Source organism: Strongylocentrotus purpuratus, unplaced genomic scaffold (genome assembly GCF_000002235.5).
Source record: "Strongylocentrotus purpuratus isolate Spur 01 unplaced genomic scaffold, Spur_5.0 spur5_scaffold_15, whole genome shotgun sequence".
Lineage (NCBI taxonomy): Eukaryota > Metazoa > Echinodermata > Echinoidea > Camarodonta > Strongylocentrotidae > Strongylocentrotus > Strongylocentrotus purpuratus.
Window position 1 is genome coordinate 26,926,783 of NW_022145600.1, and position 27,625 is coordinate 26,954,407.

Sequence of the window (27,625 nt, forward strand, 5' to 3'; positions counted from 1 at the left end):
TTTAGATAACAATCAAGGATCCAACTCATTTTTCCTCTCTATTTGTTACATACTCCACTGGATGGGGAAAAAATGTTTTTCCTTTAGCTAACACTTTGAGGTTTCTTGTTTTCTCTATTGCAAAATATGAAATCTGACAATGTGTTTGGAGGGGCTTGACCAAAGGGTACAATAGCTCTAGAACTTCACTTTGATAGGTAGATTAATGTACGATTTTGGTTGTTAACGTACAATCTAATTAAATAGAAATAGTTGAGTAATTTTGTAATCAAGGTATAAGTGAATATTATTAATAATAATGGGCTATTGTGCCATTAGGCCAAAGTCTGAGACCACTTTTCTAATTCGAAGGGGTGAAAAGTTATCATGTAGAACTTGTTTTAACATAAACATGTACAGAAAGATGAGGCATGTGTCTTCATTAATAAAAGCTGGTACCCCGGGATCACAAAGAAAACTTATAGCATAACATAACATAAGGCAGATCATTGCTCGCAGATATCTATAAAAAATTGTTCTGAATGAAATGAACAACATATGCGCTTATCTGGCAGGCTGCTTGACAGAAAGACAACAAATGCAACGCCCCAGGTTGCCAATTTAGGATCTCAATATCATTATTTTGTCAAATTCTTACCAACAACAATAAACCAAAAAAAAAAGGAAAATATTCCCTGTCATACAGGATCCTTACAGCAACAACTTTGGAGGGCCTCTCTCTAAACAATCTACTACATCTGCAAAAAAGTATAAAATAAAATATTGCAAAAGTCTGAAGTGAGTGCCCGCTATTCTTGGCCCCCGACCTAGCCCAGTCCTATACTGGCCTGATAACAGACTCTCTACCATTGGATATCATAGTTTATATATTCATATTAATATAATATACAAGAATGCACTGGTAAATTGGTTTTGTGTTTTTATCTCTCTTTTACTCGCCTCACTGTTACAATATCAGTCACAAACAACACACAAACACAGGGAGAGGCTATGTGCTATGCCGGCCCCTCCTTCTCTTTCAAATTTAAAGATCCTAACTTGCGAAGGGTTGGCGATGCTATCGTCAGGGTATCCTCCACGGGACTGCTCCGAGCAAGAGCGCCCTCTATGTTTTCTAGGGAAGTGTCGGAGTCCTTGTCGGAGTCGTTTAGCGTGGAGAGGATCAGGTCTTGGAGAAAGAAACTGCGGTCTGCGTTCTCTATCTCTGAGACCTGGAGGTCAGTCTCTGACAGGGAAGGATCGTTTATCCTAAATGGAAGAGAGAGAGAGAGATATGGAGAACAGATATGAAGAAGATACTGCACTGGAGAGACCAACTTCCATCAAGTGGTGGATTTCAATCTCTGACCCCTACGTTCTTCTGCAACCCAAGGGCTCAAATGCAGCCCCCTTGCAACTCTCAAGTAGAGTTCAAAAGCAATAAATGGTTAAATGAGGTCTATATTGACAAACTGAATGTAGAGAAGTTTTGGAATGAGTGATTGCATGGTACAATCAAAGTGGCATTTCAGAAAGACAGTCCTTTTATGTGTTATCCTGTAACAAATAAACAGTACAGAGGGTACAGAAATACTTCATTATTATATTTTATTGATAAGTATTCTGAGAGAAGAAAAGGAAGGTGCTCGGCAGCCTACCAAATGTTATAAGCTATTTTAGGAAGTGACAACCTTATAATCTACATTTTATTACTGGCTTCTGTAGGAAATGACAACCTATATCCAGTGTTTCTGCTATAAACTCCTGAGCATGTATCAGCATTTTATTATAAGTTACTCCAAGGGCAGAGTTGCCCGCATCCAATATTTGTCATACGCTATGTCATCCTACTTCATCTGAACCTGATATGCCTAAAAAAGAGCAAACCAATCTTTGAGTTTGTTTAAGTGAAAGCAGAAAAATAAGAGGAATAGAATGGCAAAAGTTTGGAATAAATATTATGTCCGATTATCAAGATATTTATGATTGAAAATCGAAACCAAATTGTACGTTTTCCAAACGGTTTTCATAACACTACAGTCTATTGGGGAAAATGAGTATGGTAAAACCGGTCACTCAAAGATTGTTACTTTTTTTAGGCATTTCTTTATCATTTTGAAGCGCAATTTTTTTAGGGCTTCAATATCACACCATATCGCAGATGCTGATAACACGTAGGGCCATGCATCTCAGATTTAACATTGTGAAACGATGCCTTCAAGGTTCAATTTCCCTTTAAGAGATACAAGACTGTACTCACCTTGATAATAGGTACTGGGACTCTGGTTGTGATGCTGCGCTGGCTGCTAGTAAGCCAGCCTCCACCACCGCGTTGTAGGAGGGGGCGCCGTGGCTGCTGGGGTTGCTGTTGGCCGATGCAGCCGCCCCTGTAGGTCTCCGTGGAGGAGGTACTGTCAAACTTTCTACTTGCCGTCTCCCCTGCAAGCAAAAAGGATGGAATTAACAGACACATTAAAGCCCCACTGCACTACTTATAGCTACTTGTGCCCTCTATATAGCAAACAATGCCTAATCGGTGCCTGTTGGTCCCCCATGATTCCCTTTTTCTTATGTTAATTGAGAGCTGATTTGATGAGATAACCACCTGTCAGTGACCTTGCAGGGAGGTCTAATGCCCCCTGGCCAAACTTGTGCAGACAAGCTTTAATATGCTATTCTGCTGTCATTAAAAGTTAACAACTGTAAGTAAAATGACTGTTGTTGCATCGCACCTTGGTAGAAGTTGTATTTGACTATGAATTTCTTACACAATTTGAAGGGGGCAATGCAATACCTTTTAATTAGTAATTATTACCCTCTATAATGTCAACCCAGCAAATCTCTTGAATTCCCATCTAAGATTAAAATTACATTCTTTACATAATCAGAATTATATTCATTTTGATGACATCATTTCCCAAATTCAGTTCTGATAATATCTACAAAGTTAAACAAGTATACAAATTGACATCATACTTTACTTCATATTTTTTTCTGGAAGGCATGTTAGATCTTTTGACTCTTTTACTAATCAATGGTGCTACTTTAAAGGTAATACAAAGTTTTGGTATGGAGTCATGAATTTGGTTTAAATGAACAGATTGGAAGCATATGCGATCCTACAATATTCAGTGATCGTTGTCGCGGTTGAAATCGAGTCTAAAGTGAGGAAATTTTACATAATAAACTCATGTTGTATAGCTCCCTCTCAAGGTCAAGATATTAATTTAGCTATAAAACAATGTTAGTTGACTAACATCGATCGATTTGCTATTACCGTTTGGAATATATATATATCACATCTGCATATTCTGAGATTTTCATGGTCGCAGCTACCATCGTATGGCCGTAGGCGCTATTTGAAATTTAACACAATTTACCGGGAGCACCGGTAAATTTTTATATTCAATTTTTCTCGAAAGCAGTAGTGTTTTAGGAGCTAATTTTTTTAGTGCTTAACATACATCTATAGGGGCATCCAAATATATCAAAATTGTAAAGAATCACTATCCAACCAATTTTCAAAATTTACCAAAACTTTGTAATACCTTTAACGTTGTAAAATATTTTAAAGGGGCAAACAAAAACAAAAACAGACTAACCCTACCTAAATATGAAGGTACATTTGAAATAGCTGTTGCCATTCTGTCTATGATGTAAAATCTAGTTCTACTGAATCAAATTAATTCATGAGTTCATATATTAATCACTGAAATTATCAATGGCAGGAAATGAAGGAAATAAGTGGAGTATCATTCCATCCTGTTTGTGAGGCAATGGAACACCCCATGTGTTATTTTGATAAGAAGCAGAAAATATCCATAAACCTTTAAAAAAATGCCTTTATTTACATGTATATTAGGCATGCTCAAGATATTTTCTGGACGCCTGTACAATTAATGTCAAAGTTAAACTCAATTATATAAATGAGGTGACATTTTTCAATTGTCAGTAGGTACTATAGTGTAAAAATACATTCAACAGTGTAATGAAATACAAAATACTCATTCATTGAAATACAGAGGCACAATTGGGAACATTTTCTCTGTATCTGTCACAAAAACCTCTTGAAATAAAATGTTGTTTCTACAGGGTCATTTTAGGAAGTCTCAAATCATAATAGAGACCCTTACTTTCATCTAGTTGTAATCTAGTAACTCATTGTTTGATTTAGCCCACAGCCTTCCATACAGAGTTTGGTCAATTGAACAAATTAGGCACCATTTTGTTACCCCTTCATAACAATCCTAACCCTATATCTTTGAGAAAATAAAGGAAGGGGAAGAGAGAAGAAGGGAAGAGAGGAAGATGATGAAAAAAGTGTGAGATCTGGAAGTGGATGACAAAAGAGGGAAAGGAAGACCAAAGATTTGATGGAAAGACATGGTGAAGAAAGAAAGCAGGAAGGTTGGAATGAATTAGGAGGATGCTTGAGAAATGAAGATGTGGAGGGAGGGAGTGTCATCATGGTGCAAAATTTAGTAACCCCTCGTAAAAGGAAAAAAGAGACTTTAATAAATGACGACGATGAAAGCATGGACCAAATATGATCGGAGCATCGGATCAGCAGTCACTGATCCAAAATAAAATGCAATGTCTTCAAGACACCAATATCCTAAATCTCAATCAAAGCACAATACAAAATAAAAATGTGTTGGACAAAAAGTTATGGAATACAAGTGAAATATCCGGCAACATCGCTTGTCTCGTGTCCACTTACCATACTCCTAACTTGGGCATTCTGAGATTGTTGCTGCTGTTGCTGTTGTTGTTGCTGCTGCTGTTGTTGCTGCCTCTCTAGTTGTAGCTGCATCATCTGGAGTTGATGCAGCTGGGAGGCTGTAGAGGAGTGGCTGCCAAGACCACCCGCTGACCGCCTTGCCCCAGATAGCTGCGATAAGAGTTCTGATCAGACAAAGGAACGGATAATGATTGGTCAATCAGGTTGGTCAATTTGAAACTGAAAGGCATCTCAAGCATGTGTATCTCTTCCTCTCTCTCTCTCTCTCTCTCTCTCTTTCCCTCTCTTTCCCTTCTCTCAATGTTTTACCTCGTATACTTTTATCCAAGGAAGTAAAAACTAATAAATTTCAGGAGGTTCAAACTGAGTGAAGGAATCGCTTTAACAAAAGTCAACTATTTTTTTTCTTGCTGGTAGATAGATGAGGATAGGATAGGATAATAAATACTCAAACTCTCTCCTTAAATCAATAACCTACAATTTATTAATTGAAACTTTAAAAACAACCTCTGTCTCTAAACACCTATAGACCAGAAAATACATGTACTTCTTCAACAAGATTTCAGCTTAATTTAAGAAGTAATATTTTGCAATTACACATGGCCTGCCATTTTTATGGCGACCCATGGAAATATGACAAACTGAAATGTGTAATGTCTTCTAAATTTTACATTTGTTCAAAAGAGATTTGTAGCATTACAATCATATTTAACATTTCCCATGGATACCAAATTACAATAAAAGTTTGTCTATGATAAATAAAGGTATCGCCCCCCCCCCCCCCCTCCATCACCCTCGCATCAACTTCTCCACATTACACACAGACATTCACCTGCTATAGGGTCCATAGCTTCTCTGTTGCCGGGAGAACCTGAACTTTGACCCGCGGAGAGTCCACTGCCGCCGCCAAAGTGCATGTTGGTCCGCCGCGGTCTGGGTCCTATACCTCTGCCTGGATGAAACATTCTTCTTAGATGCCTCACGTTGCCTGCTTCGTCGTAAGATACTCAAAGTCAAGGAGAAACTCGTAAAGTTACAATATCACCCAGATTATCAAACAGTTCATCCACTAAATCTTATGGTGGACGAAATTTCGACAAAGTAAAGCACGAAATGTGGAGCAACAGCTCAAGTTCCTATCATAGAAAGTGTATTTACAGTTTATTTGACAGGAGATTTTTCAGAAATTTGGATTGAAGAATTCATGCATTCATGTACATGCACTCAAATGATATTTTTGCTACCCTCAAATAGCTTTTTAAAGGCATGAACATTGCATTAAAAATTCCTCAATAGGCAATGCTATTTGAAATAAATCCAAATATACTTGCTAAAAATACAATGTAAATCAATTACATTGTTTCATGTGGCACATCATATTACTTACATCATAAATCCTCCTTAAGAGCATCATTTCTTCACTTGTGATTCAATATTTAAAATAGAGACCTATACAGGTATATCTTCATTTCATTAAAGACTGCTACTGAAAAACAATATTTGCTACTTCATGTTTACATGTATGGGACTGCTACATACAGTTTCTCAGGGTGAACTAAAAGAATACAATAGACACACAAACAAAAGGAATTTATTCTGAATCTAAATGAAAGCTCAATAAAAATCAAGGCTCTCTTCACATTTAACACTACTTTCTGATATTGCACCAAAGGATATAATTTCTCGCGATGATCTGTGTTCTAACGTTAGATGAGCTGCAAAATCATCAGTCACATGATTAGGGTCACCTCCTGGTGATGCTGCACACACTGGACATACCTGCAAGATTTCAACGACGACAAAATATATAAAACAAAATTGAAGATGAATTAAAAAAACGTCAGTCCTCAATTATGACAATATATTGAAAACCTACAATGTACATGCATATATACACTGTATATCAAGGCTTGACACTAACCAGCGTCCAGGACAAAATCTTACTCCAAAGACCCGTTTCACACAGCCTTTTTGCAATGATAAATGACAAAAATCAGTGACATCTGCTGATAACCAATCAGAAGCAAGGATTTCACTAGCTTATAACAAAAAGTGTCATTTGTCACTGATGACAAGTTTTGTGAAATGGGGCCCTGGATGCGCAAAATGTTGAAATTTTCTTCATAGGGCTCATAGAGACTGTAAAAACTAGAATCTGAACCCCTTACCCCAAAAATCTAGTGTTGAGCCCTTAAATGTGATGAAAACAAGAACAATAAGTGGTCATACTTGAACAATAAAAATTAGTAAGGTTCTGACAAACAAGATGGACATGACTTGACACGACTTCTTCTGACATGAAGTCTTATCGAAGGAGTAATATTGGCTCGCGGGTATTATCACAGAGGTCTTTCCTATCAAAGAAAATTGCTTGGTGAGCAATGCCAATCGCACAATGAGATCCTTGAAGGCTCATTAGCATAAGTTGGTGTGGCCTGACCTAGACAAACGATTTTCAATGCCTTATAAACATATACAAGAGGGGAGCTTTTGGAAAAGATTTATATCGCTCAGTAATGTCTGACCAGCACTGAACTCTTGTCATTTTACATGAAATAGTGGTGCATGGTTGAAAAGAAATAACATACGTTAACAAAATTGATAAATGATTTTTTTTTCTTTTAATTGTAGCATGTTTTGTAATTTCACAATGCACACAATCATCAAGAAAAGAACACTTGAACTTAAAAAACTTGGTTTCCTGTAAGATCATTTCGTTCTCGGTCTCAAACAGGATATCTTTTAAAGGACAATCTAACCTTTCTAGCAATTTGAATTATGCAAAAAAGGGAAAGTACAGAGAAACAGTACACCTAGGTAAAAGCTTGTTAAAAGTTTCTTTTTTTTTAGAAGTTCAAGAATCCAAAATTTACAAATTGTTCATTTGACTATTAAATAATTTTAATTTAATTCAAAGAAAATTCCAGTCCAGGGCCTTGTTTCATAAAAATTGTTATCACTAACAACAAATGCTAAATTTCTATGAAAAATTTGCTCTCAGGCAATCAAATGCCACAATTTCAGTAGCTTATAACAGTTATTGTAACTGTTATTGATTTTAAAAAAATTATGAAACAGGGTTGAAGGTCCCTTTAAATATCCGCAATCTTGGTAATGGGTTAAAATTCAATAGAGGAACAAAGGCTTGGCTCACACTAATATATGATCTGACTATGATCAGATTTAGAAAGAATTTATAATATCAATTACATGTACTTAGAAGATTCAAACATATAAAATCTTTAATGATCAAGGATCTCAATAGTCATATGATTAATAAAATCTAAATTTCAAGGATTTCAAGTTATGGGGAAGAAGGAAAAGCTACAGTATATTGGCTCCGAATAGATGTGATGTCAGACTGGTTAAGTGGTTGTCTGTCTACACTGTGAAGCCGATTTGGAAGGCTTATATTCAATAACATTCTGGTTATTAGTATTCTTATCATCTAATTCAGGAAATAATGTTTGCTTAAATTTCCCTACGATATATAATTGAGATTTCTTCAAAAATCAGGCTGCAGATAGATCTTTAAGTGTGCGGTGGGCTTAAGAATACACATCTTTAAAGAGAAGGTTGAGTTCTGGGAAGAGGTGAAAAATAATTTGTGAGCGTTATCATTGTTATTTCGCAAGTGTGGAAGAACATCAGATAAAAAATGCTCCATGAAAAGCATTGCTCTTCAAATGCCTTAATATTCTAAATATGGCATGTAAAATCATAAAATTCGGGACAGATTTTTATGCCACATGTTCGTGTAGTCCCATATACATCATTCTGTGAACAGTGTTTATTACTTTACCAAGACTGGGCCAAATTTCTTATCATTTTGATGATTCCAGAACCTTGCAGTAAGTACACACCCATAAATGATCAACCTTTTCTGATCAATTCCACACCATTTCTTTCACAATGCAATTGCATGACCAGAAGTCAACTTTATCTTTAAGATTACACATCTTTAAATTAAGAACAGCATAACTCACCACTTCTGCATTAGAGTCTGAATGTTCTGAAGTGACGTGCTCTTGTAGGGTTGTTTCTGTATACCCCATCTTCCCACAGTACGGACAGGAGAAGGACTGTGCTTGGTCTAAACTCACCGCTTCACCACCATAATATAAATCTGACATTTAGAAGGAAAAAAATTGAAACAAATCATGTGAAAATGTACATTTAGGCTCAATATGCTTGGTCTAAACTCACCGCTTCACCACCATCATATAAATCTGACATTTAGAAGGAAAAATAGAAAAAAATGTGTAAATGGAGGTTCACTAAGCTGAAAGAAATCACAACAGATATTAAAATATTATAACAAAGTTTCCATGTACAATGAGAGAAAAAATAAACAAAAATCTACTTTTAGAAGAAGAACAAAAAGTAAAACAAATATGTGTAAATGGAGGCTCACTAAGCTGAAAGAAATCACAATAGAGAATTTAGAGATTAACATATTATAATTATTACACAGTTTCCATGAACATTGAGAGAAAGAAGAAACAAAAATCTACATTTAAAAGAAGAACAAAAAGTAAAACAAATATGTGTAAATGGAGGCTCACTGTAAAGCTGAAAGAAATCACAACAGAGATTAAAATATTATAACAAAGTTTCCATGTACAATGAGAGAAAGAAGAAACAAAAATCTACATTTAAAAGAAGAACAAAAAGTAAAACGAATATGTGTAAATAGAGGCTCACTGTAAAGCTGAAATTTAGAGATTAACATATTATAATTATTACACAGTTTCCATGAAAATTGAGAGAAAGAAGAAATAAAAATCTACAGAAATTACATGCAGCTACATGTACATGTCAAGTACATTTCAGGAGAAACAGCCATTACAATGCCTTTTGTTCAAGGTTTATGCTCATCATAAGATGCTTCCAACACTCCATTATTCTTATTGAATTAATGCTGATGTTTGTCCACACAAAAGATAAATAGATGAAGTACTGTAGAACCTATTGACCAAGTTCTTCAAAAACTGTGAAGACGTTGAAACGAATTTCAGTCCATACACTTGATGATGCAATTTTCTTTTCATTTTTTTCCTTGTAAATGCCAATAACAAACTGACATCTAGACTATAATCAACATTACGGTCATAAACAGCTTAGTTCACACAATGTACACTTTCATTTGGCTGCCAATTTGCCAATTAATGAGAGAAACCATGATCAGCAAATAATATTTCTTATCTTTTCTTGACATGGGGATATAAAATTTGATTTGATTTGATTTGCTTTGATTTGATATGGTAAAAAACATGCAAATAGCAGCCAGAGGCTGAAACGAATTGAATTTACAAAAGATTGATAGTTGATACGTACAGGAAAGCATTATATTAAAAATCGATTTGGTAAAATACAATTATGTTTACATTGCAGTTGTAGATTAGAAAATATAAATGGCAATTCACAATGAATAATCAAGGATATGATAAAAGAAAAGAAGAGAAAAGAACATGCTTCTGAAAAATAATAATTCACAGGTACATGTATGAAAAAATATGTATGTACAATGGATCTGGAAGTAAAACAATTATCCAAGGATGACCAATAAAGGATGCCGAATATCAAAGTGCAAACTAACATTAAATGTACATGTACATGTAGGTACATTATGTAAGAACACAAATGCAATGTTTATGTACTGTACACATGTGATTTAATGAGTCCTTCTACACTTGACCTTCATTCATTGCCGTACATGCCTATGTTCCGTATGCTACTGCAGTGTACAGCAAGCAGCTGCCTACTAATAGTTATTTCATTTTCATTTACATCGAGGCGTGCTCTTTGAAGAAATAAAGTGTATTTTTTTTTGCTACTGTTTCTTTCTTCTTTTTTTTGGGGGGGGGGGGGCCTACATATTGAGAGAACTTAAACACCAAAATTATGAAACAAAACAAATCACAGAAGAAGAAAAAAAAGATCTTGCTGAAATGTTGCGTGTGTACAGGTATATATGTACATGTACTGTATGTAACCACACTTTGCAAAGGATTTATGATCAAACGAAAATGTAAAAGAGTAAGTGTGGAGCCTCTATATATGTGTACAATGTACTTGTGAATTCTCGCTACCCCAAATAGCGATTCTGCCGAGATCCGGGGAAAATCCTGAAAACGCGCATTGCATTATGGGATAGCTTTTCGACATTACAGCTTCCTGTGCAGGCGCGCGATAGCGCAAACGTAAAACGCCGTCGCCACACAACGTGTATGCACCGAATATGTCGTCTGCTCGGTCTTGTTTTTTTTTCGCAAATATTTCAACGTTTATTTGAACATTTCATTCGTTGTTTTTTGCGTCTTTTGACATCAGTGACGATGGTTTTCTTTTGTGAGGCTGCACAGTGCTGGGCTCATGATTCCAAGCGTAAGAACCCTGAAAAATGGGGGTGGATGAAGGCCGTGACTTGGGATGGGACTCTATACCGGAAGTTGTAGTGACGACCCGAGAGAGTGAAAATTACCTCGTCTCGTGAATTTCGAGATTTTCGTACCTATTTAGGGTAGCGAGAATTGCTTGTGATACACAATTTTGTCCACTTTCTATCAACATTTTGATGTTTACAACTGATAAGATCTGCTGCTGCATTTAATAATGAAGTTTTTAAAAGCCAACTGTATGGGCCAAGTCCTGACACTAGTTACGCAGAGAAAAACAGAAACCAAAATGATAAAAAGATGACCAACATCACATCTGACTTTTCAGATGAAAACAAGGAAGGACACTGCCAAGTTGGTGTTACAAGTTTGTTTTAACCCTTTCGTGACAATCATCCTACATTTTGAGGTTTGGCTCAATGACTTTTGATATAGAGCAACATAAAGTATGCTCGATGCATTAGTAGAAAGGGAAGATTTTTTTTGTTTTTTTGATTTTTTGAAGAAAAAAAAAAAACATGAAAAACACTGCTAAAATGGCTCTATTTCTGATTTAAAAAAAAAAAAAAAAATTGTCGGCGGCCATCTTGAAAAAAAATGGCCCCCGACTGTTAGGGAAAATGTACCGAACGGCCATTTTGAAAGAAAAAAAAAAAAAAGGGCCTCCTCCTTCCTATTTTTCAAAAAAACAGGACGCTAAACATGTTTGTTTGTTTTTTATTTGGCCTTAGTTCTGCACACACTGCATCCATTTTTGATTCAAGACAATAAGTGTTTGATGGCCAGGTGTTTCAAAAAGGAAAATAAGCTTTAAAATGATTACATTGGCAACATGTTGAGAGATTCAAAATCATTGTTTTTTTTTAAATCAAAAGTGAAATTTTAAAAAAAATTGTTAACATTCTCGCCCACGTACATTTTATTGTCCTCAGGCTCTGACATTACAGTTTATTTTAAAGGGACTTGTTCAGATGAGAGATAGTGGTGCTAAGGTAGTGACTTCAATGCTAGATGTACAATTAAAGATACCGTAATCTGAAAATTTGATTGAAAACGGACCATTATTCATGGTACAAATTGGGAAAAACTGATCTGATCGATTCCTTAATTCTCCCAACTATATTATTGCAATTCAATTAAATTTTAGGTGAATGGAAATCTCATAAAGCAATAAAATGGCTCTACATTCCATTCCAGACATTTAAGAGTTTGACAGATTTTTTATAGCCTGTTTTATGTCTTTTTTTCATGGAAAACGGTTGGGAAAATTTACTGTTAATCACTGTTAGAGGGTGTCGTTCATCGACGCATTCAAAGAAAACCTTAGATATCTTCATGGTTTGAGAATTTTTTCAGGATTGTTTGCACGTCAGAGGGTTAGTACAGTACAAGGAATATAGTAAGTAACATTTTATACAAAAATTAAGCACTTTTTTCATCAACCTTCAACAATGTTACCAAGTCACTTTAACAATGTACATGTACATTGTACAGTAGCTATGAAAATAAAAAAAAGCCTATTTGAAGAACAATACATGTACATGTATGTGATCAATTTAGCGCTAAAAATACATCCCGTCCTGAAAGGATTAAAAGATGAAGTGTTATTGCTTACCAAAATCTGACCTAGTAAGTATGCACTGCATTGGATGCTCTGCTGTGTGTCTTGTAGTGGTTGCTCCGTTTTCATAGCAGGTCGAACAAAGGTCATAGTCGTAACAGATGAGACACTTGTACCGTCTGCCTCGGAAATTACTTTTTAGACAGCAGTCACAGCTTACACCTGAATAAATGGGGAGAAATTAGTGGGTCCTTATTGATTACTTTTTTAGAGATAAAGTTCAAAATCGGTTAAGTTATCACACTGTGAATTTTTTTTCTTTTAAAAACTGTCTGGAAGCAATTACATGTACATGTACATGTATGTGATGCATTATATAACATTACATTACATTTGATGCATACTGCGAGGCTTGGCATGAAAAAATGATTGAAGCATGATGAAAATCACTTGCGCTGCACACAGAAATGGGTATGTGGGACAATAAACACACACACCTACATGTAGAATATGCTCGGGGCAATCAGGATTTCTCAGCCATGGGTATGAAACTCTGGAATGAACTCCTTCTACAAATACGTCAACTGTCATCAACTGAAACATTCAAATCACAACTGAACACTTATTTGCTTTTTCCATTGTAATTATTGCAATATTCTAATTTACTATGTCTAGGAGAATTCTGTTTTTGTTTTTTGTTTCTTAAGTTTGTTACATGTATTTTTCTCTAAGCGCCATGAGCACCGAAAGGTGGACCTGTGCGCTACATGTATACAAGTAGCTACTATTATTATTATTATTATTATGTGGCTTGAAGGTTTGGTCCAACTTTCCAGTTATATGAAGAGCATATTTTTCTTGGGTCACTCTAACTGCAAAACAAAGACTGAAAATGTATTTCTTTTATGACAGTGCTCAGTAAAATCTCACAGCTTGAGCAGAAGGGGAAAAAAGAAGTGATGTCTACAGTCTAATTATTACAAAGAGTCTAGGCACCATACAACTTATTTTCATTACAGACAGCAGTCACAGCTTACAACTAAGCAGAATGGAAATGGGGGGGGGGGGAGAAGAAGAAGAAGAGGAGGAGGAAGCAGAAGAAGAAGAGGAAGAGGACGAGGACGAGGAAGAAAAAAGGAAGAGGAAGAGGAAGAAGAGGAAAGAGATGAGGAAGAGGAAGTGGAAGAGGAGAAGAAGAAGGAGAAGAAGGAAAAGAAGGAAAAGAAGGAGAAGAAGGAGAAGAAAGAGATGAAGGAGAAAAAGGAGGAAGAGGAGGAGAAAATACTGTCTAGGCATCTATTTTATTTGAATACCAGTACGTTTGAAAAAAAATAAATAAAAGGTAATGTTTATTGTTCTCTGAGGAGTCTGTCTACAAATGGGAGCAAATGACATGAGCACTACTGAAATCATGATTCCTTCCACCATCACAATCACAATTTTGTACCCCAAATCATCAACTTGTTGATCTTACACATGCATCAGTGTCACATTTTATTTACAAGTAAAATTTCAAAACTAAGAAAGGGCAAAAAAGATGAATTATTTACATGTACATGTAACTGTTACAATGGTTTTGAAGTATAAACTAGAGAATTCCTATAATATATCGACAGCATAACTCGATAAAAACGAAAACATAAGTTTTGTCCCATATAATGTATGATTACATGTTATTGAATATCTAAGAGAACAGTTGATCAAATTGTCCACAAAGCCAATTGTCAACCCCCTACAATCATGTACAGTACATTTACATTACAAGTACAGTTCTCTGGGGGAGTATTTTTGTACTGTTGTGTACATGTAGTGCTGTGAACAAGTGTGCCATGCTGCATTGTGTGAGCCTCCAAAAAAGAGGTCCCAAACGGTTTTAGAATTGAGTAGTAAAAACTAAAAAAGTGTTCACTGTGCAAGTCATAATAACTCCTTCTCCAGCTAGTTTTGACGCAGAGTCACCCCAACCAGCTGCCTCTTGTACTGTTCCATAGAAGAAGCTGCTGTCACAGTGGTAGGGAGCTGGTTCCATGAGCTGATGGCACTGGGGAAGAAGGAGTTTTGATACCCAGAGGTCCTGCACAGTTGCCGTCGGCAGAGAAGATGATGGAAATTGGAAAGTCGACCAAAACATCACTCTATTTCATTCAGGGACAGGTTCGGCTGAAACTACAATCATGTACGTCCGACTTCACTGAATCCCTCTTCTTCATAGACTGATCCCATGGTGGGACTTTGTTATGTGCTGTAGCTAAAAATTGTATGCCACACCACAGTGGCGCTCTTCACCTGTGTGCTCTACTTGTCATTTGGCCAAATTTCGATTGATATGTCACTATTTTTTCACAAATACCACTGAACATATAAACACAAGTAGTCACAAAACTTCTAATTCAATTAATACGATTTTATAATTTTTATGGTTTCTTACAGTTGTAAATTTCTTTTATAGAGCTGGATTTGAATTGAAAGTGAGTGTGTACGTACGAGCCATTCAAAACGAACGTGGTGTATATTGTTGATTCAACATAGCGAAGAGCAAGTATGCGATAGCGGCGCTGCACAAACACATACTTTCTCTTCGATGTTGAATCGACGATACACAACATGAATCAATCGACAATATACTACATGGTTGAATCAATGAAATACAACATAAATAAATTGGTTTAGGACAAGGAACCACCCTTTATCCCATCAAAGACATCTTCAAATTATAATTTCAAGTGGTTGACCGGAAGCCCAGAGGAGTCAAAAAACATTGTAAGTCTAAATATCAATTACTACATGTACTTTTTTAGATTTCTAAAAAATAGATCTAGATCTAGGACCAATACCACTGTTTGAATTGTGTCCCGGTGTACAGTAGGGGAGCTGGTCAGAGAATAAGGATCGTCCACATAAACGAGGAGTGTCTTCGTAAACGCAGACAGACGCGTCAACAAAAATAAGGCTTGTCCGCATTTCGCAGACGTTTCATATTTCCAATCTGCGCGTTGGTGATGCAAAAAACTGATTCCGCAATGATTTTCCTGATGCATTTTACATTGATTTTGTACAGAGACTTTCATGATCATGTTATGAGCGATTAATCTCCAGGAAGACGGACAACCCATAAAAGTAGACGGTGAACCAGGGTTATTTTCTTACGCGAAACCTGCAGAGCGCCATTGAAACAAAAAGTCCCGGAAGTGCGGACGATCCTTATTGTTAGGACGCAATTTCGTCCACGTTTACAAGGATATCCTTGTTTATGCAAACGATCCTCATTCTCGGACCAGCGCCCCTACTGGTGTAGGATCTGGAGTTAACCCCACGTAGAACTTTAGCTCCCATCCTGCGCATACGCTTTTAAGTTCACCCGTTCTCTGCCTCGTTTTCAAACACGGCTGCTTTTTGGCCCTTCATGCAAGCCTGCAAGGCCAAGGCCAGGGCCCTTCTGATCGGCCATCGCTGGCTGCCTTTCGCTTAGCATTATAAGATGTTAGTTAATAACCTTCTGGGAGAACATTAAAATGGGGTATAATTTAAGAAAATCTGGAGTTGTTTGTATTCTTCTTCTTCTTCAAGATAATCTGCCTCCTTCAATACTGAAGATTCTTGCAGATGCCATATACTCGGCCTGATTGGGGTGTGCAGGTGGACCATTACACCAGGGTTTCCCCCTTCTCTTATACGAATAGTGCAATGGGTTCTTAACGTGCAAGGGTGGTGACTCTCCTGTACACGGGGCCTCCATTTAACGTCCTATCCGAGGGACGGAGTGTTTTCCACTTGACATAACCTGCGTCTATGAACAAGGGAAGGGGCACGTTAACACACAACGCAGACTTCAGTTATCCGCCTGGATGAAAGTTGAACCCGGGATCTTTGGTTCGACAGGCAGAAGCTTTACCGACTGAGCCAACTCGCCTCCTTATCCTACAACATCCCATTCGCCACCTTCATTGAAATCAGAAATGTGTTTTCTTTTTTTTGACAGTCGTGATGGTGTCCCTTCCTGAATTGCCCAGGCAATCTACGCAAAACAATTTATTTGCATAATTGGAAATTAGTCATCAACAGCATTACAATTATCTGTATCAGTGAGTTATCATTCATTCAGATTCACATTTACATTGATTAACTCAGTCTCAGTAGCCAGGCAGCCGGCGGCCGCAGTTTCACGAGATCACATTCATTTGAATTAGTGCAGGACTTTTCTATACGTAAAGCCTATGTAATAATGCTGACATGTTCCGGTTTCTGCAATCTGCTTACCTTCATGTCGGGACATCCTAGGCAAAAACTCAGCCCCAAGTTTGACTCAAAATCCATTCACAGCTTAAGGGGAGTCTTGTGATCTACAAATTACATGCAAATGTTAAATACAGGCTCCACATGAAAAATAAATGGTGTTTTTATGTCCAATTATTCACACATATTCATCAAAATCTAAAGTGCTCAGCCCCATGAGCAGTGATGTCACAACCTCGAACAGAGGTTTTCCAATAAAAAATATAAATTACCTTATAAAAACATTAAAAATTTACTTTAAATATCTATAGAAATTATCAATTTAGAATTATAATTATTTCAAAATATAAAAATATCAAAACATGCCAAAAACTAGAAAATGTTACTATACTCTTCACCATTCACTTCATCAAAATGGCAGCTAACTCCCGTGTCTTCGTTTATGGTGGAAAAGGGGCCCTTGGTTCCCAATTGGTGAACTTTTACAAGTCAAAGAACTGGGTAAATTGTTAAGAACTTATTTTTCCAGCGTTTCTGATCTTCGGGAAACATTTTTTGAAAATTAAAGTACAAATTTGGATCTGTAACATGAGGCTCTTCTGTACACAGTTTAGTACAGTCCCACCTGTTGTGACTTTTGTTGGGGCAGTGCAGTGTCGGCATCGACTCGGCGCAAGTGAGCGTTGTTGTTGTTGTTGCTGTTGTTGTATTTGTTTTTGTTGGGGTTTTAAGCCTAAAGGTGTCCTCTCTGAAGAGACTGTTGTTGTTGATAGTTGTTTGTGGCGTTCATTCAGTACTGAATACATAGATCTACGCCATATCTTCAGTTTAATAATAAGAAAATTCAGTTATCAATAAAGGAAACTGAAATTAAAATAACAAATTGTAGTCTAGATCTTAATATAATTAATTCACCACTAACTAAGCCTAAGGCACTAGGCCTATCACAATACTGACACCAGTATCACAATTTATTAGGAGTCTTATTGATGATCATGATGGTTTACAACTTCATAGATCTAGTTCTGTTTTATCACAAGCGTGCAAGTGAGCAATGGGGCCTCACCGTTTTGTTTGTTTTGGAGAGTACAATAAAAATGAAGTTCCTCTTGTTTTCTCTTGCAATTATAACGGCCAACTTGTATTTGTATTTATTTGGCATCCAGATCTTATAATAAACGATTCTTTATTTTCCCGGCAATAGCCTGCTCTCTAGACTCTAGTCTAGAGACTCTAGTGTGTACTTTAACCGGGTGCCTAATTTATCCATCCAAGGAAATACATTTTGACCACTAGTTTTAACTGGTGTGTTTTAATGCATCTCTGCTAAGCCTGATACATATTTTCTCCAAAATCAAGATTATAGGTCATTTTTTTGGTGATGCCGATGACAATGTTCAATTTTATTTAAAGACACTCAGTAGTTAGCTCTCATGGGGAAATCAACACCGTTCAGGTGTTTACCCAATAACGGGTGTTGTCAATCACCAGGGATAGCCTTGAGTTTTATGACCATTCGACCTTATGTAATGCTTTGCTTTCCCCTCTCCCGATCCGAAGCGGGATCCGAAGCTAGACTCTCCGAGAGATAAGGGGTAATTCTTGACTGGCCAACAGGTTTGCTGTGTGCAGATTTGTACTCCCATTAATGGTTTTCCCACCAAGTCTGGTGTCAGCAAATTATGGCCTTCTGCACATGGAAACTGACGAGGGACTCCCTTTAAACTTTAAAGGAATCACATTTTATGATTTGAGGCGCCCCAATGCGAAATTGCACCAGCTCAGGAAAGATAAAGAATTGATATTTACTTTATGAAACTGTAGAGTTAAGACTCTTGTTTAAATAGAAAATAATCTACATTCTCATTTGATGTACCTATTTTAAATTAATTTTCCTCTTTTCCTAGTGGGTTTTATCAGCTGATTTGTCCCCTAACGAGCAAGCAGATGCAAATGTTATCATCAGTGAGCTCAATGCCTGGACCCTGCAGTCCGAAGAAGTCTACTCCAAGGTAGAGGAGGCCCTCTCTGGTGAAAAGCTGGACGCAATCCTCTGTGTAGCCGGAGGATGGGCTGGAGGCAATGCCAAGTCAAAAGGTTTGTAATTCAGTATGCACTAAGTCGACCAGTTATGTAGATTTCTCCAATATAGAAATGATTTTTTTTTTAAATATGTGTTGTGTTTATCATTGTTATAGCAGTTGATTATTTTTAACTTAACAGACTATAATCATTTAATCATACGTAAACACAAGTAATATCCAATATCTAAATGTTTCCAATTCATTACACACTAAGTCGAACAGTTATGTTGATTTTTCTAATATAGAAATGATTGTTAAAAAAAATATGTGTTGTGTTTATCATCATTTTAGCAGTTGATTATTTTTTTTTACTTAAATGAACTTAATCATACATAAACACAATTAATATATACAATGAACAGGAAAAATTACTTTATACTCTTTCATATGTCCCCTAGTTTTAGTATAATAACTTTAAAGATTGAAAGTCATTTCACTGTGAAACTTTCCCTTTCCCTCAAAATATTTACATTTTGAGGAAGATACAGCCATCTTACATGGTATTTTTGTGCATACCGTATTCAAAAGAGAGAATAGTGTCATCACATCCAAAGTTACAGCTTACCTTTAACAGTGATATAGGCTTGTAGTGAAGTGCATTAGAGCTCTAGTTTAACTTTAGGTCAATCTAGTCAACACAGAAGCAATCTTGAAAGCAATTTTCAAAGCTCTTTTGAAGCACAAAAGGTTGTTATATCATGTAATATGTGCTATGCAAGTATGAAATGTGATTTTATTATCCAGAAAACCAGGTATTATAACTGTTCTTTTTTTGGATTTCATCAATCTTGACTAAAGTTGCATTAATAAGAGAGTTCTTAAATATTTGTAAAGAAGACCAATTCTCTATTTGCTATCTCCCTTAGATGACGACATAGCGATTGATTTTTAAAAGTATTTGGAATTAGAAACAAACTTCATTTGGCTTATTTATTATGCTTCTTTCTCCAGTCCAAAAATATTAATGTACTACATGTAGAGGGCAGTAATATCAGGTTTGGAAGAAAATAGACAGATATTTTACAGTAGAATACACTTTGTTTAAAACTTGGTTATCTTGAGTACTTTAAGATGGTGAGATATCCCATATTTTAGTGAGAAGTTGATAAAAAATGAAATCTTGTAGAATTATAGAATTTCCCACAATGCTATCTTCATGAGATGATAACACAGTGAGGACTTAGGAGAATACTGTTTGATAGTTTCAATTCAGCTTTCTTTTCTTTTCTTTTCTAAGATTAATTTCCTTCTTACAATCAACTTCTGGTATGCCTATCGCAACTGAAAAAAGTGACAGGATCAATTATTATATGTGTAGTTTTGAGTATCTTTAAATTTAAAGAAAGTTTTGGGCACAACAAATATGGAATTTTGACAAAAAGCTAATCACCTTTTTTTTACATTTCACAGCCTAAAGATTTTGAATAGATGCCAAGAACAGAACATTGGAAACATTTTTAAAGGTCATTGCAGACAAAAACTCAATAATTACTTAGACTCGTTAGTGGATTAAAAAGAATAATTTTGGTGTAATGATGTTTAAAACAATTTATGTTACTAGATAACATTTCTTTCACTTAATAGAGAGAGAGGGAGAGAAGGGGGAGGGGATAAGTGACCTGTCTCATCAAAATGTAAATTTTTTAATTGCCCTTTAGACCTGGTGAAGAATGCTGACATGATGATTAAACAGAGTTGCTGGACATCGGTCATCTCGGCTGGAATTGCTGCCAGGCACTTGAAGGACGGTGGCCTACTCCAGCTGACTGGTGCATCACCTGCCCTTGGTGGAACTGCAGGTGAGATGTCTTGCAAAACAATCCTTAGATATTGATTTTTTTTATTTTTTAAAAATCAATATGGGCATTTAATGAGGAATGCTCTGTTATTCTCTCTGGTGCCAATTGCTTGGCTCTATTTTGTCAAATATATAGAGTTGGGTATAGGCGCTAGCTTGTAATGTATATGCACTCGGGGAAACAAGAAAATGCCCCCCCCCCCCACCCCTACCAAGTACACATTAATGGCTCATCTACATGTAGGGGCAATAGAACATTTCCTATGGATACAGTATACATACTGCTCCCTTCCTACCCGATATATTCTCATGGATAAATCCTTATTTTTCCTTGTTTGATGCAAATATAAACATTTAAAAAAAAAATCATACATGTACATGGTAGCAAACGATTAAAGATTATGTTGGGCTATTTATAAGTTAGCAAATCGAAAGAGCAAAAATGTGTACACTTTTGGTCATAATATTAATCAGTGATGTTATATTTTGTATCCAGTTCAACTATAAAAGCAACATTTTTATTTGTAGGGTGGGGGGGGGGGGGGGTGGGGGTGGGGAGGGGTTTGGTTATCAATACTGATAGAACACCAAGAACACCAAGAACACCAAGAAATCATTGAGTAATAGTCGCTATTCCTGGAATGATTGATTGTAGGTATGATGGGGTACGGAATGGCCAAGGCTGCTGTCCACCAGCTGACTAAAGGCCTTGGTGCTGATGACAGTGGATTACCAGCCAACGCTACAGCTCTTGCCATCTTACCGTAAGTGATCTTAAAGCCCCACTGTACTTCTTATAGCTACTTGCGCCCTCTACATAGCAAACAATGCCTAATCGGTGCATGTTGGTCCCCATGATGCCCTTTTTCTTATGTTAATTGAGAGCTGATTTGATGAGATAAACACCTGTCAGTGACCTTGCAGGGAGGTATTATCCCCCTGGCCAAACTAGTACAGATGGGCTTTAAGTCTTTGGAAAATGACATTAGTAGTAAATGATTCACTCTAAGATGAGAATGTATGTATCAAGAGCTAAGGGTGCTTGAAATTCCTTGAATTTGGTCTGCATTTATATTGAAAAATCTAATAAAATCTAACGTAAAAAATGAAAGTTTAACCCCATCTTATGCAACATTCACACGTATTCAAAGTCAGATTTGATTAAATCCAATAAGCAGCAAGCATATATGTAAAGATGATCTTACAACGTTTGTAGGTCATGCGGTAGGTTTTTATGAGGCAATTGGAATTTTTCAGTAAAGAAATGCCTTGTGGTGAAAATGTCACTTGCACTCTAAATCGTCTATGGTACATTCCCTTAATAAAACTTGTACGTCAATAAACATTTAGGGGATAAATTGATCTTAACAGTAAGATATAAGGCATACTAGAGAAACCATTTATTTACCCCTACTTTTATTTTAAGAAAAGATATTTTGTTATGGGAACAATACTTGGATAAGCAGATCAACTTAGTATATCGTATCATGCTTTGATAAAGATTTATTTTTTTAATTCTTTGGATTGTTGTGGTCAAGTGGTTTAAGCACTTGACTTGAAATGCAGAGGTAGTGGGTTTGATCCCTGACATGGCTCTCTTGTCCTTTAGCAATGTCTTTTGGCATTAATCTACATTTGCCACTCCATACCCAGGAGAGAACCTGGGACCTGATATGATGACAAAAGCCTCTCATGCCATAGAGTAAGAATACTCCCCAGGGAGTGGAGATGGCGCATTGTGCCTAAATTAATCCAATGACTAGGGTAATAATATCTATATAGTGCTTAGAGATGGTATTTCATATAAAGCGCTTTATAAATCTTGATTATTAATATTATATGAAGTAGTAGTATTAGGAGTAGTATTAGTTTTATTATTAGTAGTAGTATTATTAATATTATTATTTTTTCTTTTTCTTCCAGGGTAACCTTAGACACACCGATGAATAGAAAGTTCATGGCCAATGCCGACTTCTCCTCCTGGACTACCCTGGAATACGTATCTGAGTAAGTACCGCTTCTCTTCTTCTAAAACAAGTCAACATGATAAACACTGAGCCAACAAAATTAACCACATGATTGAAATGGCAAGCTTACCTGATGAAACTCATTCCTTTTATGAATGTGTAAACTTACCAAAGGCGTTGATGACTCTGAAATTGAATTTCTCTACGAGTTCAAATATATCGTTTACTCCATTTAGTGAATTTTTCAGGCTGACTGCAGCATATTATGTTTTCTATAGATGGGAAATTTTCTGCACAACCAACAGACAATGAATTCCTTTTTTGTGGTCTTGTATTAGCACTTTGTGTTGTCTGTGCTGCTTGAAAATCTGTGTAATTTTAATTTGGTGATTTGAAATTTTTTAGATAACCATTTTGGATTAATCAACCATCTTCAAGGTGATCCACACAAAAAAGGGCAAACTTTTAAAATAGTAACTTGGAAGTTATGTGAGTTTTGCACAAGGTCCCTTGTGGCCGTGGTCTAGGGCTGTCTGGTGCAGTCTGAGAAATATTTCAAAGGATTTCCAAACTTATTTTATCACTAATATTCATCTATACATTTAGCTAGGAATTAATTTTAACCTGCTGTTACATCATAAAACCCTTGTGGACCACCCTGCATATTGGAAGCCAATTGTTATTGTGATAATAAAGGCATAGCTGAAGCCCTTTTATGCACGTCATACTATTCTTCTTATGCCAGGTTGCTATTCAAGTGGTCTCAGGGAGAGGAACGTCCAGACAGTGGGTCTCTGGTCCAGCTTATTACCAAAGAAGGAAACACAGAACTTGTCATGGCCTAGATATCCATCACATGTCCATCACCTACCCCCCCCCCCCCCTTATCTAGACTGACCATTGTATCACCTGCGACCGTGTCTGCTTGAGATGCCTTGACCATTGACCAGTATTCAGGATCAGGATCAGCCCAAAGAAAATGTATCAGTGTGAACCTTGTGTGTTTGTTTGCATGTCAAAAAGTAATGAATATGTGTATTACAACTATGTAGTTGGACAAGTCCACCCCCCCCCCCCCAATTAGATGTCCCATCATTGCCAAAGTATTCCATACCAATGGACAAAAATTGACATCAGATGTGTCATTTCACTTCAAATTTGGTCTGATATAATCTCTAGTACGGCTAGAAACTTCATACAATGATCAGGTAAACTACAGTCTTACATGAGGTCAGAAACATACGGAAAGCGCTGGGACTTGCCCAGTTTTAACCGTATTTATATTAGGAGATCAAATTGCAACATTGAAAATGGAAAAGTAAAACAAAGTCTTTGCCCCTCTGTAATTAGTTGTTTGAAATAAATGTACATGTATGTTTCATATTTTGTGGTTGAATTTTATGTCACAAGGGGGCTTGTCATAATAACTTTGTGCACAAAACCATTGAAAGTCACCTGAACAGTACCCTCATTTTGTTTTCAGTAATTGGTTAAACCTTGTTTGTTAACGTTTGATGTGTGTAGAAGGTAATGTAATCTTTGTGGCATTTCTGTCAAAATTAACTTTGTTAAGACAATCAAATCCAAAAGTTATTCATGGAATACTGAACATGCATGCTGAAAAGATTGTTTAAAACAAAAACATGGTATCTTGGTGATGTCTTTCCTCTTTATTTAGGGGGCTTAGGAATTTTATCTGCTTTTATGTTGTGTAATGGTCACCGAATGAAATAGATGGTTAAGGTGTTGGATTTTGGATTTGACTTTATCATAATTTTTTCTCTAAAATGTTGATGGGTTCATATATCAAGATGAATTTCAACAGATTTTGATTAAGATTTGCAGGAATAGAACACTTTCCCTTTCTTCCTGTCCCCCAACTTATCTTGTCCTTATGTATCATTTGTTACCTCAATTATTCAGTCGCTGTATAACCATGCTTATTATATCTATTCTTGTATTTGTGGCTCATAGAGTCTATTATTACAATTCTTACAAGGCTGCAAAGTGAAATCACTATGGATTTATTTTATGGACGGTTAGCAATTTTACGAACTGGTTTAGACGTGAATAAATCGCATGCACAACTTGCCCCATCAGTATTTTGTTATTATTTTATTATTAAGTTGCTCTTTAACATTCCAAATCATTGGTCATTTCTCCATTTACTGTTCTGTCTTGTTTTACATGGTTGGTTTTATGAACCGTTTGTCGCATTCCTCTACGAAAATGTTCTTTCATCTACTTTTGTGCTAAATATATATCAAGATAATCTGAGAATCATGGACGTTTGAAAATATATGCGACGTTTGTTTTCTTTTGTACAACAATTGAATTAATACACATGATTAATGACTCCGAAAAGAAAACAATATTTCCGGCAATTTCTTGTGCACTTTATTCATTTGCTTTATGGAAACGTGAATACAATTTTGATAACAAAATGTGGAATTAATTTTGCTTTGGCTTAAGAAATCTGTATTTTTTTAATTTGAATTTGGAATGCTTATTAACTACTAAGTTTTATCAATTCATAATGATGCCTCTCTACAAACATAAGAAAACTTTGAATACAAAATCATGCGTATTGCATTTTGAATTTCTGCTCTTTTTTATATCCAGCAGTTAGTTTTCTTCTATTTATCTTTGCTTGGGTGGTTTTCTTGTAAAATCCATCATTATATTCGTGCTGCCTATATCCTTAATATTATTTTTTTAAATCTGTATTTGATATCATTTTTAATAGTAGGAGAGGTATCATGTATCAAATGGAGGAATATTGTAAAGAACACAGATTAGTGAGATGAATAGGTACCTAGGTTATCTTGTGACCTTTGCTCAAATCGGTGCTGAAGATTCAAAGAAAAGCAGGCAAAATCGACCATGCCTGGTTAATTCCAACTCTTGTTTTCTTATATTTCCTTTGTGTGCTGCTCCTTAAATATGAATGGCGCTCTTCATCAGCCTCGCCTTGTGCATCATGGGTATATTTAAATGGATTTTAATGCAGCAATACAAATTCATTTGTGAATTTCTTCTTGTATTCAAACAAAGTGAATTGTAATGTTGTATTCATTTATTAATACCAGTAGATGTTTTTGATTGGTATAAATTTAATATAAAAGCTGAAGGGTAGACATCTAAATGTACTGTATGTATGTATATTTCAGGGTAATACTATGAATAAATAAACCTGTATCAACTTTCGTCTGATGTTTCAATGTTAAGTAAACATGTTAGTTGTGAACGAATCATGATGATTTTAATAAATTAATGTTTGACAATTAAGAATGATTGTGAATAAATTTGATTGTCAAAGATACTGGTATGTCATGTCGACCCCGTCTTCCGGTATAGACCAATGAACCTCCAATAAATATTCAGCTATATTCATTGACAAATTGAGTATTTTGTGTACTTTTTGTGATTTTTAGTGGTCACTTTTGATTTTTTGTTTTTTTTTGTTTTTTGAAATAAATCTTTATTCAGGTAAATTCATGGATAACATCATAGTACATAAATATTCATAACAAATCACTGAATCACATGTCTAAATGAGGTCAAATCAAATTATATTTCTATTTACTTAATAGCAGATTTTAAATTAGTTATAGTTTCCTTCAACTTAATAATATTCAGATTCGTTGTTTTAGTTCTGTTTTCCTCAACTTCTATTTTGTATTCTAACATAAACAAAAAATATTTGCTTATTATTCTCGTCACTACATTTTTATTAAATTGATTTCCAACACTCGCTTTATAGATTGCAAATAAAGCATAATGAAGTATTAGATCAATATCTATAACATTTTCTTTTGCGTCATGAAAACCATATACAACACAAATGGGTGAGAATTTAAAATCTTTACAGAAGGAGTTACATAATAATATTTCGATAACGTTCCAAAATCGGTAAATATTTTCGCATTCAAAAAATACATGTATAATAGTACCAGGTTTATTACAGTAATAACACAAATTGTTTTCTTTGATTTTCCATTTGAATAAATTAACAGGTGTTGGTAAAATATTATACATAAATTTAAAGTTGAATTGTATCAAATAATTATCACGAGCATATTTCAATTTAAATAACCATAAAGAGTCCCACTTTATAGTAACATTTGTTTGTAAGGTTTTGTTCCAGAAGTCTACCGCCCTAGATGGTTTTTGGATTAATTTTATGAGTTCCGTATATACTTTTTTCACAGTAATAGAGTGTATTGAAAATTCAAAACTATTTAAATTCAAATTAGAGTATATAACTAATTTACGTTTGTAATCGTTGAAATCATAAACTTGTTCGCCATATTTTATGATTCGCCTCCATCTTTGTTGTATTGCGGTTCTTATTTTTGCATATTCACTCAACCATCTACCATCATAATAGATAAGTTTATCTTTCAATTCTTTGACTGTCAAAAATCTATTTCCTATCACTATATCCCCTAAAAATAATATACCCGATTTTATCCAATTTTTATACAACAATGGTTTTCCTTTAAATTTGATATCACAATTTAACCAAATCATTTCTTTTGTAACACTTCCATAGGTGTGGTGTATATCTTTTACATAATTAACTTGCTTTACAGTAAACCATGTACAAAGTAAGTCACAATAAAAATCAGGTATTTTCCTCTATAAGAAGTCACATATTTTGGTAAACATTTACAGTTCATAATAATATCAATCCCTCCCAGTTTTTCAATCCAATACTCAAAAAAAATTATCCACTTCCCTTTCTTTTCTTGGATTTCTTTAAAACTTAAGAAGCTAAACAACCATTTTATTTGTAAAGACATAAATTGCGTACACATGTCGACCATATTCATGCCTCCGTTTTGAAGAGTATTTATCATGT

General features: G+C 35.6%; 2 protein-coding genes across 2 annotated transcripts; one reads left to right on the forward strand and one right to left on the reverse strand.

Annotated features, from left to right (window-relative positions):
• Positions 1–140: 140 nt before the first annotated feature.
• Positions 141–17,140, reverse strand: LOC575958 (E3 ubiquitin-protein ligase KCMF1). Its single transcript, XM_011669244.2, has 8 exons — positions 16,937–17,140; positions 12,734–12,901; positions 8,707–8,846; positions 6,398–6,499; positions 5,553–5,718; positions 4,700–4,884; positions 2,240–2,418; positions 141–1,248 (listed from the first exon to the last, which is right to left on the reverse strand). The coding sequence occupies exons 1-8, from the start codon at positions 16,950–16,952 to the stop codon at positions 996–998; spliced, it is 1,209 nt and encodes a 402-aa protein (XP_011667546.1). The 5' UTR covers positions 16,953–17,140; the 3' UTR covers positions 141–995.
• Positions 17,141–17,308: 168 nt separating this feature from the next.
• LOC575893 (dihydropteridine reductase) lies at positions 17,309–26,166 on the forward strand. The gene is made up of 6 exons (XM_776257.5): positions 17,309–17,413; positions 18,820–19,009; positions 20,655–20,795; positions 21,450–21,558; positions 22,718–22,801; positions 23,507–26,166. The coding sequence occupies exons 1-6, from the start codon at positions 17,327–17,329 to the stop codon at positions 23,604–23,606; spliced, it is 711 nt and encodes a 236-aa protein (XP_781350.3). The 5' UTR covers positions 17,309–17,326; the 3' UTR covers positions 23,607–26,166.
• The last annotated feature ends 1,459 nt before the right edge of the window (positions 26,167–27,625 follow it).

Coding starts and splice junctions, on each gene's coding strand:
- LOC575958 (XM_011669244.2), bottom strand. Junction 6,500..8,706: donor CAGACTCTAATGCAGAAGTG/GTGAGTTATGCT, acceptor GAAATCTTGCAG/GTATGTCCAGTGTGTGCAGC. Junction 2,419..4,699: donor ATGCCCAAGTTAGGAGTATG/GTAAGTGGACAC, acceptor TTTTGCTTGCAG/GGGAGACGGCAAGTAGAAAG.
- LOC575893 (XM_776257.5), top strand. CDS start 17,327: ATGGCAGCTAACTCCCGTGTCTTCGTTTATGGTGGAAAAGGGGCCCTT. Junction 17,414..18,819: donor TTTACAAGTCAAAGAACTGG/GTAAATTGTTAA, acceptor CTCTTTTCCTAG/TGGGTTTTATCAGCTGATTT. Junction 21,559..22,717: donor ACAGCTCTTGCCATCTTACC/GTAAGTGATCTT, acceptor TTTTTCTTCCAG/GGTAACCTTAGACACACCGA.